The sequence below is a fragment of the Microtus ochrogaster genome, chromosome 8 (assembly GCF_000317375.1).
Source record: "Microtus ochrogaster isolate Prairie Vole_2 chromosome 8, MicOch1.0, whole genome shotgun sequence".
Classification (NCBI taxonomy): Eukaryota; Metazoa; Chordata; class Mammalia; order Rodentia; family Cricetidae; genus Microtus; species Microtus ochrogaster.
Window position 1 is genome coordinate 75048544 of NC_022015.1, and position 19269 is coordinate 75067812.

At 52.3% G+C, this 19269-nt stretch overlaps 1 protein-coding gene across 3 annotated transcripts in view; it reads right to left on the reverse strand.

The window, feature by feature from the left end:
• Positions 1 to 19269, reverse strand: part of Sh3pxd2a (SH3 and PX domains 2A) — a 197761-nt gene that overhangs the window by 78899 nt on the left and 99593 nt on the right. For all 3 annotated transcript variants that reach the window (XM_026781309.1, XM_005352440.2, XM_005352439.3), the window contains exon 5: positions 15863 to 15954. In XM_026781309.1, the coding sequence (XP_026637110.1) occupies positions 15863 to 15954 (92 nt within the window). The remainder of the gene's footprint in view (positions 1 to 15862; positions 15955 to 19269) is intronic.

Sequence of the window (19269 nt, forward strand, 5' to 3'; positions counted from 1 at the left end):
CAGGACTAACTATTCTGGAAGCCAAACAACAGCCATCTTTGCCATCTTTGCGAGCTCAGCTGTTGACTGTTTACATCCCTCATACAGGCGTGTGCAGGGTCATGAGACCCTCCTCTGGGTACCTGGCTCTTCGTACCACCTGCTGTGTACAACTCTGCCCACTGCACACGGCCCAAGGGAGGGGCTTGAGTATATAGACCCATGAAGGCTAGGGGAAGGGTCTTCATCTGTGTGGCTATGGGAGCACCATCATCTCTGTTGGGTAAAGATGTTCTGGTGTGGCCTTTTGCGGGGGGCACCTGCATTCCAGAAAGGAACCCCTAACCTATGCTTTGTAAGTAAGCCCAGTCAAAGTATTGGCTCTCTAGAGTGAATCTTGCTTTGATTTTCCAGCTGACCTAGACAGGGCTTACGTCAGCCTCTGAGGAGGAATTTCAGCAACAGGTGTGCTGGAAAAGGAATGGCCTTGTGATAGTGTCAACTGCTGACTTGACAGGCTAGATCGCCCAGGAGACCAGCCTCCAGGCTCACCTTGAAGTTGCTAGCCAGATGGCAGAGACTCCTTTAAGCTGGGGTGCTTGGCTCAGGAAGATAGATCAGCAGGCAAAGGGGCTGGCTGCCAATCCTGAAGGTCCAAGTTTGATTCTAGGGAACCACGTGGTAGAAGGAGAGAAATGGCTACCAAAAGTTGTCCTGACTTCATAATACGCTGTAGCGCGCGCGCGCGCACACACACACACACACACACACACACACACACACACACACACACACTATGTGTAGCTTCAGCTTTTCTTTCTCCCCTTTCAGTTCTCTAGGCGAGGCCTGTGCTCTTCCTTGGCCATCCCAGCAAAGCATCTGGTATTAGTGACAGCAAGGAGGAAGAGGCTGGAGCGAGGGCTGGGAAAAGTCTTTGTGTTAGCTGCCTGCCTCTGTACCTCTCTCCTGTGATGGCTTGTGTGGACCAACAACCTGATACAGGCATCATCTGCCTGCCTCTGCACCTCCCTCCTGTGATGGCTAGTGAGGACCACCAACCTGATACAGGCATCAGCTGCCTGCCTCTGCACCTCTCTCCTGTGATGGCTTGTGTGGACCACCAATTTGCTGAGGAAAGGAGGGGGTCACCCTGTCCATCAAGGTTACCAGGAAAAGCAGCCGAGACAGGTGAGAAAAGACTCAGGGATGTTAAAGTTCGGGTGGCCATGAGGAAGGCTGCTGTATCCTTGGCAGGTGGAGCTTGGCAGCAGCCTGCAGCCTCCTTTCCTCCCTCCCATCAGCGAGAGCCTTGGCACGGGAGCATAGGCCTGCACTTCCATCCCAATGTCCTCACCCCGCTGTCTGCTGGCTGACTTTGGCTGCATGGCCCGGGGTGCCCGTCTGCAGGTCTGCTACTTCTGCTAAGACTTGCTCGGAAGAAGCAGACTTGGTGCCAGATGGCTGACTTGGGGTGACTTTGAGAGCTAGGACACAGGCACTCCTTAGAATATGTGAACTGGGGAAGAATGCATTGTATGTAACCTTGACGGAGGGCTCAGTCTGGGCCAGGAGAGACTTGATGATCTCGACCACTTATCATCCCATAGGCTTTGGAAGTTGCTGCTGTGCGGCCTTGGGGCCTTACAGACAGGCACAAGAGAAGCCGGTTCACAGGTCTGTGATGCAGGGTACCAATGCTACACAATTCATTGTGGGAGCTAATATTTCCAGACAACTGACCCCAAGAGTAAAAGGGGTGGTGAACTCCAAGTGTGACAGAGATCCTGGGACTGTAGGAGGGCACCCTCAGGGACAAGGCCCTTTTAATCCAAGGACAGGACAGGAACAAGAGGGGAAGGCTCTACAGGGACAAGCAACTTCCCACAGAGGTAAAACTGATCATGTGGGCAGAGGTGGGGTGGTGAAGGATGGATGGATGGACTTTGAGAGTCTTTCTGTGAAATCCAGGAGGGATCAGCCTCAAAGGGGATGTGTTCTGAGTTCAGCTGGAGGGAAAGTTTTGGGACAGGAAAGGTAGGAGACAGAGGCTGTTACAACTGTGGCACTAGCTCACCTAACCTAGTTCTGGGCTCTGCTGTGCCATCAAGCCTGGTGGCCCTGGCCAGCCACTCTAGAACGTTTCTTCTTCAGCTGAGTGTTGTAGGGCACACCTGTATCTGCTACTTGGAATACAGGGGCAGGAGAACTGGGATCAAAAAACTTTTTTAATTAATTACAGAATGTTGGGTGTTTGGGAGAGGCAGTCTCATGTAGACTAGGCTGGCCTTAAACTCACTATGTAGCTGAGGATGACTTTAAAGTCCTGATCCTCCTGTCTGTGCCTTTAAGAAGCTGAGATTATAGGGGCACCCTACCATCCCAACACCCTACCGTCCCAACACCCTACCGTCCCAACACCCTACCGTCCCAACACCCTACCATCCCAGTACCCTATCATTCCCAGCACCCTATCATTTCCAGCCAATCAAATGCCGTTCAAATGACAAGCCTCTGTCTGTTAGTGAGCCCTGAACTTGCTGCAGCAGATCAACAAGCGCTTCTAAAGGGTAGAATTGGCTAGAACCCATTAGAGTCGTTTACGGTTAAGAGTGTTTTGTGAAATGTCCGTTTCAGTAATCTATCTACCTGTCTGTCTGTCTGTCTGTCTGTCTGTCTGTGTTGGGTTGTGATGTGAGATGTTTCTCCTCTTCCTTCTTCTTTGTTTTGTTTTTCAAGACAGGGTTTCTCGTGTATTCCTGGCTGTCGTTGAACTCACAGAGATCTGTCTGCCTCTGCCTTCTGAGTGCTGGGATTAAAGGTGTGCGCCACCACTGCCCAGCCAAGATGTATTTCTTAATCAGCAGGGGCATTTTAAAAAAAAAAAAGCGACAAATTTTCTGGGCTTCCATTTCTCCACTTCTAGGAGGCTACTCGGAGGAGCAGACAGTGCTGCTGTGAGATTCCATTAGAGAGAAGGAACTTGCTCTTCTAGAGGCCAAGTCAGAGTGTCTGAGCAAAGGGGGCCCTGGGTCAGCTGAGGTCTGCAAGCTCTGGGAGCTTTCTGCCCCCCATAGCCTGGAGTTGGGTTTCTGTTCTGGCCTTTGAAAGCCTTTGCACAGCATGGTCTCAAGAGGCAGAGACCTCCAGGCAATGCAGAGGGAGCATGGATGTCATTCTATGCCCCCATTTGTGCCCCGATCTAAATTGCTGCACTGAAGGCTCTTGTGTCCAACAAGAATCTGGCCTTTCTCTGCAGGGCCTGTGTCTTCCAGGGTTCTGAGAATGGGCCCCATTGTGACCATGTGGATTGCCCAGAGAGGCCAGATTCCTGCTCTGGGTGAAAAGCTGAATTCCTTGGGGGAAGAAAGGGGTCTTGGGTCCTTCAGCCTGTGTCCTAGAGGGGCTGGACGTTATGACCATCATAGACCTCAGAAGACACCCCTACACACACACACACACAGACACACACACACACACACACACACACACACACACACACACAGATTTTGCTTTGTCTCCTTGGCATCCCAAAGAGTCTCTGCTGTTCTTTCCACAGAGAAAAGTCAAAGCACTGTCTGTATGTCTGTCTGCCCCCTCTGACTTGTCCCACCATGGTGGACACAGGCTTTGGGTTTGTCGGAAGCTCAGGGATGACTCTACAATGTCTGGGCCTCAAAGCACTAGTGAGAGGAGATAGTGGATGGGTTCAAAGTCTGCTCCAGCTACCTGCCTGACACTGTGGAGCTTCCTGAACCTTCAGTTATAAAGGAGCTAAGACAATTCTTCCTTTGCAAACTTGTGGGAGACAAGTAAGACAACGTGCAAAGCTCTTGGTAAGGCATTAGGTTACGGTGGAAAAGACTGGAACACGGGAAGGATTCCACCTGGAAGTGCAGGCTCACAAGAGGGGTTAGATCTGCAGAGGGGATGGCGGCCCTCCCTGGGGAACGGAGCTGTAAGACCATGGTCCCATCACACACGATGCCAACTTAGGGTCATGAGCACAAACAGACCTTGATTCTCCCTTTGTACCTTCCAAGGAGTCCCACCCAGCAGGGACTCTGACAAGCAATCTGTGGACGGGGACGGGGACGGGGACAGAAGACGGATGGATGGATGGATGGATGGATGGATGGATGGATGGATGGATGGATGGATGGATGCAGGAACAGAACAATGGACAGAACAAGCCTCCAAACACGGAAGGGCCTCTTTGACATTCTTTGTGGACTTCATAGTTGAGCCCCATCACTATATAAATGCTGACTTTTCTCCATCCTTCAGAAATCCATGAATTACCTATGGCCAAGAGGTAGCAGGCAAAGTTGGCAACAGGATGTCAAGGACCCCCAGGGGAGCTTGTGCTGCTCCATGGCAATGGGCTCTAGGGTGATGGGCTCTACGGCGATGGGCTCTACGGCGATGGGCTCTACGGCAAGGGGCTCTAGGGCAATGGGCCTGCCCCACATCCTTTTCCTTGGAACTCAGCTTTGTGGTTCTTCCTTCCACACCTTGTCCGCAAGAATTATTGACCAATCACCCCTCCGTGTCCATCTATCAACCCCCACCCATCTTCCATCCCTCATGTACCACACATCCATTATCTGTCCAGCATCCACTCTTCACCTCCATCTTAACTGAGGAGTTGTTACAGGCTGATTCCCGTGCCTGAAGCAGGAGTGTGGCTGAAGAAACACTGTCCTGCCTTAAAGTGCACACCATCTAGTTACCAAGTGAAGACAAACATGCAAGGAAAGAAAACGAAGAACTCAATTTGCGATTGGATACCATAGAGCTGTGTCGAGAGTTTACTGTATGGGAACTCCCAGGGCAGGGAGGTCAGAGGTCGGGAGGGCTGCTTAGAAGAGGCAGGAACTTGGGGGCTGTCGAGGAAATGGGAGGAGACTTGGGGTCGGATGGTGCATGACCGCAGGGGCAGGGGAGAGGCAGGAAGGGAGGTGGACAGCATGCCAGGGTCTCAACTCAGCCTGGTTTCTCTCTTTAGGTGACAGAGTAGGAGGTGGAGGATGCCTTGCCTCTCTCTGGCTGCCCCTGGCGTATCTATAGATGTTCTGGTCTCTGTGGTGCATGAGACAGACTTACAGTCCCACCGCCACGGACAGGCCTGTCAAGGATCCCTGGTTGTTGGCTCCTAACCTCCCAGTCCTGACCCAATCTGGCGCCTCAGCCGCCATGTCAAAGGGTAAGAGAAAGGCAGTCTGTGGGCATCTGCTAGGCACTTTGGTCACCACACTGCTCTGGCAGGGGCAAGGCCAGGGCCCTGGAGGTCACACAGCCATCTCCCAGGTGGTAGATCCAACATCACAAAGACAGAAGCACCAACCATGTAGACGTGCCAGGTTACCCACTTTACACTGTGTTTAGTCTCATTTTACTGATGAGGCTCAGAGAGGTTAGGCCACTCTCCTTGAGCCACAAAGCTGGTAACAAGGAAGCAAGACCACAAACTAAGCACTCTCTGTGCTCATGGCCATGGCAGATCTACCTGTCCCCTGCCATTTCTCTCAGCCCCCCAAAAAGCCCTCTTCCAGAGGGTCACAGTGTGTTCTAATCCTTCCCCCAGTGCCCAGGGGCACTTTAGCCAGAGGTGTCCAGGGGCTTTCTCTAGAAAGATGGCAATGATTGGCACTACTGGCACTACCCAGTGACCATGAGCTATGCGGGACACTAAGGATTCCCACATGTGACTACCTCAGAAAATGTGACAAGAGCTGGGCACGGTGGCACATACCCCTAATCAGAGCTCCTGAGAAGCTTAGACAGGGGAATCCCTGCAAGTTGAAGGCCAGCCCAAGTTACAGAATCAATCTCACAAATGCATGCATGCACGCACACATGGTACAGAGGGTGCTTCTCTAGTTCAGTTCACAATGTCAAAACAGAAAAAGGAAGCCTGGAGAATTTTAAGAATTTTAACTTCATCTGGGACTCTAACTGAAGGGAGGACCACAGAGACTTCTTTACTGAGCCCAGCTCTTTCCTGCCCCTCAGGAGGAGCAGGTTTCTCACAAAGACTCCTTGAGACATAAAGTAAGGAACTCAAAGAGCTTCAGGAAGTTCCTGAAACTGACCAGACTCACTGGGTTCCTCCCCTCCCCAGTAAACAGTAAAGAGAGCCCCTCTCCAGCAAGCCAAACCACAAGCAAGAAACAGATTGGGCAAGCAGCCTGGAGCCACCTGAAGGGACACTCCCCAACCGCTAAGCTGCCCGCAGGCTGTGCAGTGTGCTCTGTGTGCCCAGCTTTGTGAGCTGTCCCCCATGCTGGGTTGCTTTGGTGACACGTTTCTCCTGTCAGCAACCTTTCACCCCAACGCCTCATAAGTAACCCCAATAAAACTCATTGGTTCTCCAAGTTGGACTATGGTGGTATCCATACTTTGGTCTGTCATGGGCTCCCTATCTGGGGTGAATGTGTTTGGTCTCCCCAGGGGACAAAACCTGTCACACATAGCTCTGAAAGTCACTACTTCCAAAGTGATGAGACTCAGAGGTCACACCTCCCCGGAGGGAGAAACAGCAACCGAATGAGCATAAGAAAGAACTGAGTTAGCGTCTGGGCTCAGTTCAGCTCAATCCTCCCTCCCCTCCAGCTCCCCTGCTGGCCATTCTGCAGCGGCCCAGTGGTTTCCTGGATGGAGGCTTTTTCAGCAGAGCCAAGATCCATAGGCAAGCTGTTAGCAGCATCTGGGACAGGCGGCCAAAGGTGGGCACTGGGAGGAGATGAGGAGGTTGGGGCTGCTAGAAAGGACAAGCCTGGGAGGGGTGTGGGGAAAGTAGCTTGGCTGAAGCGATGGGCTGACTGTCTTCATAGACAGCAAGAGATTCAGGCTCTGTGGTAAAGCCACTTTGCCGGGACCACAGGACTGCTGGGTCTCAGAGTTGGGCCCCAAGACCCTTGGGATGTGGCTGCTCCTACTGCTGTCATATATATATCCCCAGAAACTCCTCTGCTGTGATGCTGGCAGGTCTCTTGGGGGCTCCTGGATCCCAGGCAACAGGAATGACTGCCAAGTCTAGATAGATGTCTCACTGTGGCAGGCCAAGAGGAGGACTTAATGAGACTGCCCCACAAAGGGGCAGGCGGCTACCACATTCCCCACAGTGGGCTCAGACTGCAGGCCAGGGGCTCACAGCCAAGGGCCTGTGTTGCTGAGGAAACTTGGGGAAGAGCCTCCCCAGGGCAGCTTAGGGGCTTCCCAGTGACCAACAACTGTGTGTGTTACATTTCTGAGCGTGTCCAAATGGAAAAGGCTTGCTGGATGGATCCCAACGGCCAGTCCAGCACTGGGGTCACAAGACCTAGGTTTCAGGTCTGGCTTTGCCTGAACAGGCAACACCAGCCTTTTCCGTGCCTCAGTTTCCAGGATTAGACTGGGTTCCCTTAGCTCTAAGTCTTATACAGACCTGACTCCCTCTGGCTCTGACTAGATGGGGGCAGGAATGGTGGCAGTCACTACGAGCCACCCACCCCATCCCCAGTAAACACTGTGTTCCCAAAGGTGGGGAGACAGGTGAACAAGCCATCACTAGCGTTGCCATTACTAATCCCATCGTTGGAAAGAACCTTGTATTTGTCAAGCGCCCCCACCATGAAGATTCCAAACCATGTCCAAGTCCTTGACTATGCTTGGCTCAGGACAAGCCTGCGTGGTGGGGGTGCTCCACCCCATTTTGTACAGGCCCATCAAGAGGCTGCTCCCTACCCAGCCGTCCCTGTGTATGGGTCCCATGGGTTCTTCAAGGTTCCTGCCCTCCTGGACTGGGCATCTTTGGATCTGCTAGACCTCTTCATGCCCAGTCACTGTACCTGGGGCACCAAAAGTCCAGCTCTCCTGGGCATCCTGGCCTCTTCCAGGCGGCACTGACCTCAAGCCTTGAGACAGTCTCCACTAGGTAGGGGTCAGTCTTCTTGGTAGCACTATCTAGCTGTTCCACTCAATACTGTTATTTGGCCTACAGTGTCTGCTGAGTGCCTGGCGGGCCAGGCTCAAGGGACACACTTGCTCCTTGCCTCTGGGGAGTGGAGGACCTGGGGGTGACAGCTGGGAGGAAGATGCCATGGTGTGTGTGTGGGTGGCCATGACAAAGAAGGGAAGAGAGGAGTGGGCGGTAAATCAGGGAGAGGGTTGAGCAAAGAGGACAGTAGGGTGAGCTGGGAGGTAGACCCCCTAGGAAGAGGCCACCCACCGGTGGGGCTCAGAGAGTTACCCTTAGTGCAGTGGAAAGTCACCTGTGCCTTATTTAGCCCTGTATGCCAGTGGGCTATCTGCGGGCTGGAGGGCGCTGTGCACCCCTGTAGTTGGGTGGGCCAGCCTGCAGCTGGAGCTACTGCTTCCTGTGGGGTTGTTACTATTAACACTGGCTGTCTCTCTCTCTCTCCTTCCCTCCCCGCTGGCGTCATCTTCCAATGAACTGCAAGAACTGGCTGTGACGGATGACAAGCCAAGACACCCATCTTTGGGGTGACTTTGTCTCAAGGAGTATGCATGGTAAGTTCCTGGGAGTCCCTAGGCCTGGACCTAATGGCACACACGCAAAATACCTGTAAAATAAAAATAATACAATTTTCAAAAAGAGTGGTAAAAATGCTCCAAAACTGGATTGCAGTGATGTTTGCACAACCGGAACTGTGCCCCTAATCATCTAATTAGCTGTGCACTAATAAAGCAATCTGAAAGGCTGGGTGTAGCTGAGTGGCAGAACACTAGCCGAGCACACACAAGGTCCTGGGTTCCACACCATAAAAACAAATGAATTTTATAACATGTAAATTACACGTTATTAAGGTCATCTGGGAGAGCCACCGCCCTTCGCTCTTTCCCACTGAGCTAGGCTCTTCAGGCTAACACCAGCCTGTCCATGAAAAGTCCAGGCTGCGTAAACCCTGAAGTCACCTGTACCCTCCTTGTCACTACTCTCAGTGATAAGTGAGCTGGCCACCTGTTAGGGAGCAGCACGGGATTGATTATGGTGATTTTCTGGCTGCTTCTAGCAACAGGCTCCCTAAGTTTGATAGTGCAGATCATTCTGTACCCACCAGGTGGCGCCCATCCTTACAGTTTCATCTTAGAGTAAGACCCAGGGGCTCTGGAGGCCAGAGGTAAGGTCTCCAGAAGCACCCTTGGGGTCTCTATCGACGCGCGCCTTTGCGATGGGGAGTACAGCGAGTTGCCTTATCTGAAAAAAGGATCACTAGCGTCACAGGAGAATACAATAGTTAAATAGGACCATTGCAGGAGGCTGTAATACTCCATGTTACCACCAGGTGACGAAAGATACACACAGATCTGAAGTCAGGCACTGATTCCAAGCACCCAGAGTTAGGCTGATGCTCAAGCAGCTTATAGACTGCAAGGGGAAAGGATCGTGGGGTTTTCACAGAGCTTGTCCCTTGTTCCGGGGTTGTGCCTATTAGTTTCCTGGTTCTTACAGCCATTAGACCTGAGCTGTTTCACACCTGGACCACAGAAATAGCCACCTAGTTTTGACCGGACCAGAGATCCCAGATTCTGTCCCCATCCTGACAGAAGCTATGTAGCTAGCCTGTCTATGTAGCTAGCCACCGCCTCGCACCACTTCCTCTCAGAGTGCTTCTTCCCAAGGCTCCTTCAGAGACAGACTCTGCCCTGAGGTTTGTTGCGACTCCCTTTGGCCTGGGTGCCCCCACCTGCTACCTGACTTGAGTAGCTTGCTCTACCACAGCCTCAGCTTGAACGCTCTCTCCTTGACTCCGGCCCCTGGACCTCCACTGTAAATGGTCAGAGAGCCTCCTGCCTGGTGTCAGCAGAGAAGGCCTGCCACAGGGAAACTAAGACCCAGGTTTACATTCAATTCTGACACCATCGGGGAGTTACGTACAGAGCAGCCAGCAATGGTAAGACTGAAGCTTTGAGTTCTGAAGGGAGAGGGGCTCACCTGTCCAGGTAGATATGCCTGGGGGCAGGGCTCACCTGTGCATCTGGAGATGCCTGGGGGCGGGGCACACCTGTCCATCTGGACATGCCTGGGGCGGGGAGCTCACCTGTGCATCTGGAAATGCCTGGAAGGGGGAGCTCACCTGTCCATCTGGAGATGCTTGAGTGGGGGCTCACTTATCCAGCTGGGGATACCTACTGGGTGGGAAGCTCACTAGTTCAGCTAGAGATGCTGGGGGTGGGGGAACTCATCTATATAGCTGGAGAAGCCTGGGGGTGGGGGACCACATCACTTGCCTAAATGGAGATACCTGGGGGAGGGGCTCACCTATTTAGCTGGAGATGCTGGGGGTCCTCACCTGTCCAGCTGGAGATGCCTCTCTTGGACCCACAGTTCCTAGGACCAGCTGGCTCTCTTGTCCACTTCGAAGAAGAGGCTTTCTGTGCATCAGCCAGTGGGAGCAGATGGGGGCTGGAAGAACGTGTGGCCCATGGCCCCGGCTGGATAACGATGCCAGGTGAGCAGAGCTGCCTAGCTGAGGGTCTAAACCAGGACAGTGCCTAGGGCAGGGCTGCCTCTCTACCCTCAGTTCCCAAGCCAGAAGCAGTCCACTGAAGGTCACAGCAGAGCTGGCAGTCCGATTCTGTCTCTATAATTAACGTAAGGCAAGATTCCAACATACGGGTAGGCTTGAGTATATTGGCCCATGCAGCTCCTGGCATACAGTAGATGCTCAATACATACCCAGGAGTAAAGGGAGTCTGCAGGAGAGACTCTCGTGGCTCCTCCTCCTGGGGGAGGTAGGAAAGAGGAGAGGCAAGCAGCTGGGACATGCTCCACGTTCACCCTCAGTCGCTCTACCCAGCCCCTGCTATGTCTGCGACACTTATAGGAAAAGGAAGGCCATGTCGTGAAGCCACTGCCACCAAGGTCCTGCTGCCAGTCACAATGCAGCCTGGACACTAAGATGTCACAGGTTACTCAATGTCTTATCAGTAGGCCTGGAGTTCCAATGGGCTCAAGGATACGAGGACTCCAGAAGCAGTCGCCCCAAACTCTCAGGAACCTGGCTGTGCTGCCAAGATGGCCTTACTCTGTCTCCCTACTGGGGCTGAGACAAGGCTAATAGTTTCTTCTGACTTAGACCACTGCCTTTTCCACAGGGAAATGTAGTGACTGACAATCTCCTCCTGGTCCTGGGCAAACCAGAATCACCAAGAAGGAAATGGGAGGAGGCTGGACCTGTCTGCAGTGAGTCTCTCCGCATCCAACCTCATCCTTCCCCAACCCGCCTGTTCTGTACCCCCCACCTGCTCAATAGCCCCTACCTGCTCTGTACCCCCTTCCCTGGAAAGTCTCATCCCTGTATGCCAGCTTGTCCCCTGAGACAGCCTATCCCTGTCCCCACATCCAGTGCTCTGGTCAACTGGACTTCAGCCCAAGACTACCCCCCTGTGTGCCTGATCTTGTGTCCCAAGGGCAGAGCCACCATAGGGATGCTAGGGTGCCATAACTGGTGATGGCGGCAGGGTGCTGGAGGTGGACTTGGCTTCACGGAGAGCAAGGTGGGTTGGGATAGGGACTTTCCAGCAACATTTAAACCCCGAGGCCGGCGGGGGCAAGATGATTCTCATCTGCCTAGGCCCCACTGCCTCCCACCTCGAATCTCTGTGAACACTAGGACATTGTTCGGGGCCTCAACAGAGGGCTCTGTGGCCCTGAGGCTGAAGAACAAAAACTAGTTTAGCAGGGCTCTGCCTGTCCCATGAAATTTCAAGAATTTCATCGGAGCCCTGGCAGGCTGGGCAGCATTAGGAATGAATGATCTGAGAGCCTGAGCCCAGAGCTCACTGCCTGAAGGGGTCCCCGCAGAGGCCAAGCTAACAAGGGGTGCTGAGTCTGCACGAGGGGCCCTGGACAAGTGGGATGTGTCTGTGGGGGTTGGGATGGGACACCCCACATTTGTCCAGGTTCATCTTGGTTGTTAGAACAAATTCAGCCTTCCCAGAGTGTGTCTAAACTGAATTCCGTCTAGTTTTAAGTGTGGCTTTTAGATTTTTAATTTTAAAATCTTAATTATTTGTGTGTGCAGGCAATGTGCCATGGCGTATGTGGAGGTCAGGAGACGTTTGCAGGAATCAGATCTGTCCTTCTACCATATGGGTCCCCGGATTAAACTCAGGTCACCAGGATCTTACCCACCAAACCGCCTTGCTGATCCATCCTTTTTTATTCTTCTTCTGAAGACAAGGTGTCATGTAGGATGTCTGTACAGTTGGTATAATGTTAGTGGGAGCAAACCCACGGCTTCACACCTGCTTGACAACCACCGGGCTACATCCCTAGTGCCAAGGATGGCTCTTTACCTTACATCTCTCTCCTCAACCCATGTGTGACAGACTAAGAAGCCCCATTATGAGCCTCGCTTGCCCACTAACCCCTTGTGGCTACAAGGCAGGGGGCCTGGCCTGGGGGAGGGGAGGTCTGAGGGCGGCCTGCTCTCAGGCATCTAAGGACATGCATGCGTTTTAAGATGTGCCTCCCTGCTTCCTGGCTGTGTAGAGCTTTGGGTTCACCATTTACTAACCAGAATGAAAGAATCTTCCTCAGGTGGCCCAAGACGGAAATGACATAATATTGTGTGGGATACGCAGGGCGAGGTCAGTACAATGGACACTCTTTCTGCTGCTCTCCTTTCTCATCAGGAGGCTCACACAAGAACATGCACACATGTGCACACGTACACACACACGCGCGCACACACATACACACATCTCTTTTTATATGCTAGCCCTCCAAGAACACATAGCTACAGGTGGAACATTAGTCAAATTCACTATGACAGCACTAGGTGGCAGGGCCTTAGGAGGTGAGGAACCTATATGGGTGGGATCAGTGTCTAGTAAGAGAGTCCAGAGAGGAAGCTGGAGACACGGTTCCGTGTGAGCAGTGGCCGTTCTTCCAGAGGGCTCCGGTTCAATGCCCAGCACCCATATGGCAGCTCAGAACCATCTAAAACTCCACATTCCCTGGGATCTGACATCTTCACACACACAAATACGCAGGCGAAACAAAACAAGGCACATAAAAATAAATAAAACAAGAAAATAAAATAAAAATAAATAAAACAAGAAAAGAGAGAGGGAGAGCCCAGAGAGAGCTTGATATGGAATCAAGATGGCTGCCTACGAAGCAGGAAGTAGGCCCATCTTTGCCTACTGAACCGTCTTGCCATCCCAAGGCCTAACATCTTACGACCACCTAATACTGCTGTGATACAGTCTCCAGTACATGCGGGCCGGGGCCGCTCACAGTCTGCTAACAAGTCGGGGAGCAGTCGGGGTGAGCAGGTGCGGGGAGTCAGAGAAGGAAGGCAAGGCTGTTCTCACGGAAAAGGAGGTGGTACAAGGGGCTGGTTCTGTTAGGAGCTGAGCGCCCCACAAAGGACCAAAGTGTGCACGGCCAGCAGGTCTGAGAGGAGAATACAAGGCCGAATGACTGGAGCTGGACGGCAACACGGAATAGGCGTGATCAGAGGGTGAGAGCTTGGGCTCTAAGTGACAGAAAGACTGAACATGGGGGGGAGGTCACATGATCTAATCACAGGGAGCTGAGGAGACTTGAGAGACCAAACAGGAGGCCGAGGATCCACAGAACAGATGGTGACGGGCTGGCCCCAGGGCAGTCACGAAGATGGCTAGACTCGGACCAAATGCGGAGACAGGCTGAAGGAAGCACCTGCAGGATTTGCTGAGGGGTAGCTGGAAACTTGACGCAAAGACACTACAAAGAAGGCCTGGAGTCGAGGTGTAAGCGAGGGGCTTCTAAAAGAGCACTCTGTTCCCTGTCGTGCAGAGATGTGCACAGGCCAGCGTGCTCACAGTCAGAGGGGGAACCACGGCCCCAGAGCCACCGTCCTGGGGTGGCTGCAGACGATGCTGCACCAGGCCTGCTCTGTGCCAGGCCCATCGAAGGGGTCTCGAGGACAGAACTTTTTGTGCCAGACCACTGGTCTTAAAGAGCAGCAGCCAGCCACCAAAGTGGCCAGTGAGGGGATCAAAGCCTAAAGCTACTGCCTCCCCGCCCCTGAGACAGGCCTGTCCAAACCTTGTCTTCCCTATGGAATGGCAAAGACCGCCAGACTCCATAAAACAGAAGAGCCCCCCACAGCAGCGTGCTCATGAGGGGTCAGAGAAACCAGGTTGTCTGCAAAATTCCAACACGATGCATAGGCTTTGATAATTTGATAACTCTCTTCAGAGTCGCCACAAGTCAAAAGATTCTGTTACCTGACCCATATTTATGTTTCAGGACGGGGGTGGGGGCATGAACAGTGGCCCAGAAAGGTAAGCAGCCCTCAGGGAGGGGAGGCACTCGGCTAATAAATCATCAGGCAGTCGGCCCAGGGTCATGTAAAGGCCTGGGTTCTTTCACAAGGACTAAATGGGACACAGTCTCTCTTGGGGAGGGAGGAGGGGTCCAAAGGCAGTGTGGAGATGGGTCAGGGCAGGGCGACCCCTCTGAACTCTCATCTGCCTACTTCTTTCCTTTTTTATTATTATTAAATTTATTTATTTATTTATTAAGGATTTCTGCCTCCTCCCCGCCACCGCCTCCCATTTCCCTCCCCCTCCCCCGGTCAAGTCCCTCTCCCTCATCAGCTCGAAGAGCAATCAGGGTTCCCTGACCTGTGGGCCACAGATCTATCCAGTACTGCTTCAAGGCGGAGGCAGCTAGGTCCTGTCTCCATGGTGACATAGAAGGCCTCGTGCTTTTCACCCTGTTCCTGCCGTGCTGTGCTCTGCAAGGCAGAACACGACTCGGTCCCCAGGCTTTTGCAGCCATAGGGGGAGCATTTACTGCATGCTAGTGGCACTGACTGGGTTATCTCAGTGGGTCCCTTTCCCCACCACCATGTACTCAGCATTAGATTGCTAGAGACCAGAAAACAGAATTCTAGAAGCTGCACAAATGATCAAAGCGCCTCAGGCGACAATGTCTGACTCCAGAGTGTGACCCAGAACAGTCATTACTCATTACCAAGACTGCTGTGTGGGAGCTTCCCTCCTGGGAGGGAGCGCTGGAGGTGGGCCCAAGGCTGGTCTATTGTACGGCATCAGCTCACGGAATGATGCTGAAATGGGGCCCATTTATTTAGCAGACTGGCAAGAAGCAGGGGCTGGGATAAAGGTGGGGTTCACTGATTCCAACCATTAACACCCCCCTCTTGCCCTGATCGGGATGTTCCATCATCCCAGAGCAATGCTCTCCCTACCATTATGGGGGGCGGGGAGGGGGGAGAAAGGCCACCAGCTGGGAACAAGCAATAGCAGGTTGGGACCCAGGGCCACGGTCATCCTAGAAAGTGAAGAAGAACAGGGTGGGGAGGACCCAGAAGACAGAAGATCACAGAGACCCCAGAAGGGAGGCCACCTGGAGAGGTAGACAGTGTGGGCTCATTTGAAACCTGGGGATGCTGTTGTAGTCTGCTTCCCCATGCATCATATGCAGGGGAGTCTATATCACCTGGGTAGAGCCCCTCCCCCCTTTCAGACAGGATCTCACTATGCAGGCCTGGTTAACCTTGAACTCCCAAAGATCCTGTCTGCCTCATAAAAATGTATGTGTGCATTTTATGTGTGGTGTATGCAAAAATGTTCACTGCAGCAAAAAAATGAGGACAATAAGGTCCCTGATTTTGAAAGTTAGATAAACTGAGCGCACATGTATGCCTGCGATGACAGGTGGACCGCCATAGGGAGCTTACCCACAGCAACAATCTGCATTCGGAGTGCTGGTAGTGACAGTCTCTGCTTCTTGGGTGAAACCTTCTTCGGTAGCATTAGTAGCTCTCCCTCTACTAGGCTCCCACATCCTCAGCCTCCCCATTGGCCCGGCTTGGCCCACACTTCCCAATCATGCAGAAGCGTGACAGTCACTACTCACTCTTTGGGGGGGTTGACATCCTCAGGCCGTGCCTCAAAGAACCGAAAGACTTCATCGCACTGTGAGATGTGGGGAGGCAGGCGGACGAGTGCCTGTGAGAGACGAGGTCAGAGGTCATTAGAACTGAAATAAAAAAATCCATCAACCTATTCATCCAATAGAAAAACAAAAGCCAACAACAACAAAGTTCTCAACCTTCCTAATGGCGCCACCCTGCAATACAGTTCCTCATGCGTGGTGACCCTCAACACTAAAACTATTTTCATTGATACTTCATAACTATAACTTTCTTACTTATGAATTATAATGTAAATATTTTTGGAGAAAGAGGTATGCAAAAAGAGTCGTGACCCAGAGGTTGAGAACTCCTGATCTAGGGTTAGGGGAAGATTCAGGGGAATGGGGACTAGTGGGCAAGTAGTCCTGGGTTCTATCCTCAGTGTTTTATAAACTGGCGTCCGCCTGTAACTTCAACATTTGGGAGGTAGAGGCAGGAGGAAGAGAACTTCAAGGTTACCCTTGGCTGTGTATTTTTCAGGTCAACCTAGAGTAATGAGACTTTGTCAAACAAAACAAAAAACAAACACTAGTGGGGCGTGGTGGTGGCGCACACCTTTAGTCCCAGCACTCAGGAGGCAGAGGCAGGAGAATCTCTGTGAGTTTGAGGCCAGCCTGGTCTACACAGCTAGTTCCAGGACAGCCAGGACTACACAGAAAAACCCTGTCTCAAAAACAAACAAACAAAATAAAACAAAACAAAAACAAAGAACAACAGACCAAAAACCAATGATCAAAACCATCAACAATCAACTGATGTCAAGGTGGTACGTGTCTCTAATCCAACATTTAGGAGGCAGGGGCAGGAGGATCTCTAGAAGTCTGAGGCCTGCCAGGGTTACATAACGAGACTTAAATCCCATTATGCCATGCGGGTGTGAGGACCTGAGTTCAAATCCCCAGAACCCCCATCAAGCTGGATTCTGCAATCCTAGTACGCCTATATTGAGACAAGAGAGTCCCCAAAAGCGTATGGATCAGCTAGCCTGGTGCATGCCACAGAAGAGAGTGTAAGGCAAGGATTGACACCTGAAATTACCCTGACCTCTACACACATACTGTGACATGCATGAGCCCCCATTTACACACGCAAACATTTACACACATACATATACACGCAAATGCACATCACACACACACAGACACACACAGACACACACAGACACACACACACACACACACACACAGACACACACACACACATACACAAAGACCAAACAATAACAAACCTAATCTGATGACAATCAGTTAGCTAACCAATCATCCAGCTTATAATTTAGTAACCATGTGGTGGTTTGAATGACAATGTCCCCATGGGTTTTGGCGTTTGAATACTCGGTCCCCAGTCAGTGGTATGGTTTGAGGAGGCTTAGGAGGTATGGCCTTGCTGGAGGAAGGGCATCACTGGGAGCCAGTTTTGAGCCTTCAAAGCCTGGGGACATTATCAGTTTGCTCTCTCTTTCTGCCTGTGGTTCAGGATGTGAGCTCTCAGCTTGCTACTCCAGCCACCACGGCTCCTGCTCATGGCCACGATGGACTATTATCCCTCTGGAACTGGAGGTCCCCAGTAAACCCTTCCTTCTATAAGCTGCCTTGGTCATGGTGTTTTATCACACCAATGGGAAAGCAATTAATACACCGTGCAAACAATTAGCAAATTAAACAAGCAGTTAATCAGGCAAAAAACAAAACAAACAAACAAAAACCCAATGAGCACTGAGTTCAGGTTTCTGATCGACAGGGCTGGTCATTCCTCCCCAGGCCTGAAGGAATCTCATCCTACCCAGAGTGTATTGGGCTCCTAGCCTAACAAGGCAAGGTTCACCCTCTGCAGCCCACAGGCAGGCCCAGACCCTTGTCCTCACAAAACCCTCAGCACCCATAGCGACACTGCCTGTGCCACTGGGTCATGTCTAGACACTGACTGCGGGACGAGCTCTTAGTGACAAGCGGCCACAGAGGACAACAGCAATGGAGGTGAGATGTAGGAAGGGCCCAGAAGCTAACCTCTGAGGAAGGGGAAGCTGCGTGAAGGCAGCGTGGCCCGAGTGCAGGGGCGCAAGGGAATTGGGAGAGGCTGGACAGGCCTTGTCAGAGTCGGGTTCATGGGAGACTGGAAGGCTTCTTGGGAGGCTGTGTTTGAAGGGTGAGGAGAAAGGGACCCCCATGATGATTGAGTCAGGCCAAGAGGCTGGCTGTCCAGAGACAGTGAGTCTCCTGCTGAAGCAAGAGCTGGAATAAGAATATAGCAGAGCTGGTACTCCACAGCCAGCACGCGTGGGAGCCCAGGTGGGGAGGGAGGCTGGGCCTCCCTCAGAATAGGAGAAATACTAGAATAAGTAAAGACCCTTGGATTAAGCAGACAGGACACAGTCAAAGTAGAACAGGGGATAAGGCCAAAAGAACCGAGGACTGGCGCCAGGAGGAAAGAGAGAAGCCCAGGTTGGGGGCGTCCATGGATACTCAGAGAAAGACAGCACATGATAAGGAGGCCCTGGCCAACATGGGAGACACTTTGTGACATGGTGGCGTGTCCCCTAACTCCATGCCGGGATCTACTTCAGATGCTCCAGCCGGCTCCCTGCTAGCCCAATGACCTTCCTGAGCAGCCACGGAAATCCTCAGGCTGGTCCCACCGCTACACTATGGACGAGGAAGGAAGGTTTCAGTGAGAACACTGCCCTGGGACCCTGTGGGGATGGGAAAACTGTCGGAATAGAAGCCTTGTACAGACAGGGGCTTTAGCCTGTTCTGTTGATAGTGACCCAGAGCGGAAACTCAGCTAGCAGCTGAATGAATGAACAGATGAACAGAAGGTGAGAAAAGAACAGGACTTCGTGTCCAGAAGCCAACGCCCAAGAACAGCGAGACAAGAGCAGGCCCAAGAAAGCACACTCGGCCGTGGGTGGCCACAACCGGGTTACAGTTGGGGAAAGAGAAGAGTGGTTTTATTTTCTGAGTTGGTCAGACAACCCACGTCTATTGCCCAGCACCAGGCATTCCAAGAGGCACTTCTCCACGCCAGATCCACGCCCAGGCAAGACGGGGCGAGATTCGACAAGACTAGACCTTAGCAGATGAGAGCATTTTGCTATCATCCCTTTGCAGTTAACTCCCAGCCATTTCTTCCTGGAGCCTGGGGATTTGCGAAGGTCTCCAAGCTCCTGCCAACAACCGGGAAGCGGCAAAGAAAAATGAATTTTAATGAGCAACAACTCAATGCTGGGCACCATCCCAGATGCCAATTCCTCCAGCCCACCTGACAGCAGAAGGCTTCTCGGTGTGTGTGTGTGTGTGTGTGTGTGTGTGTGTGTGTGTGTGTGTGTGTGTGTGTGTGTGAGAGAGAGAGA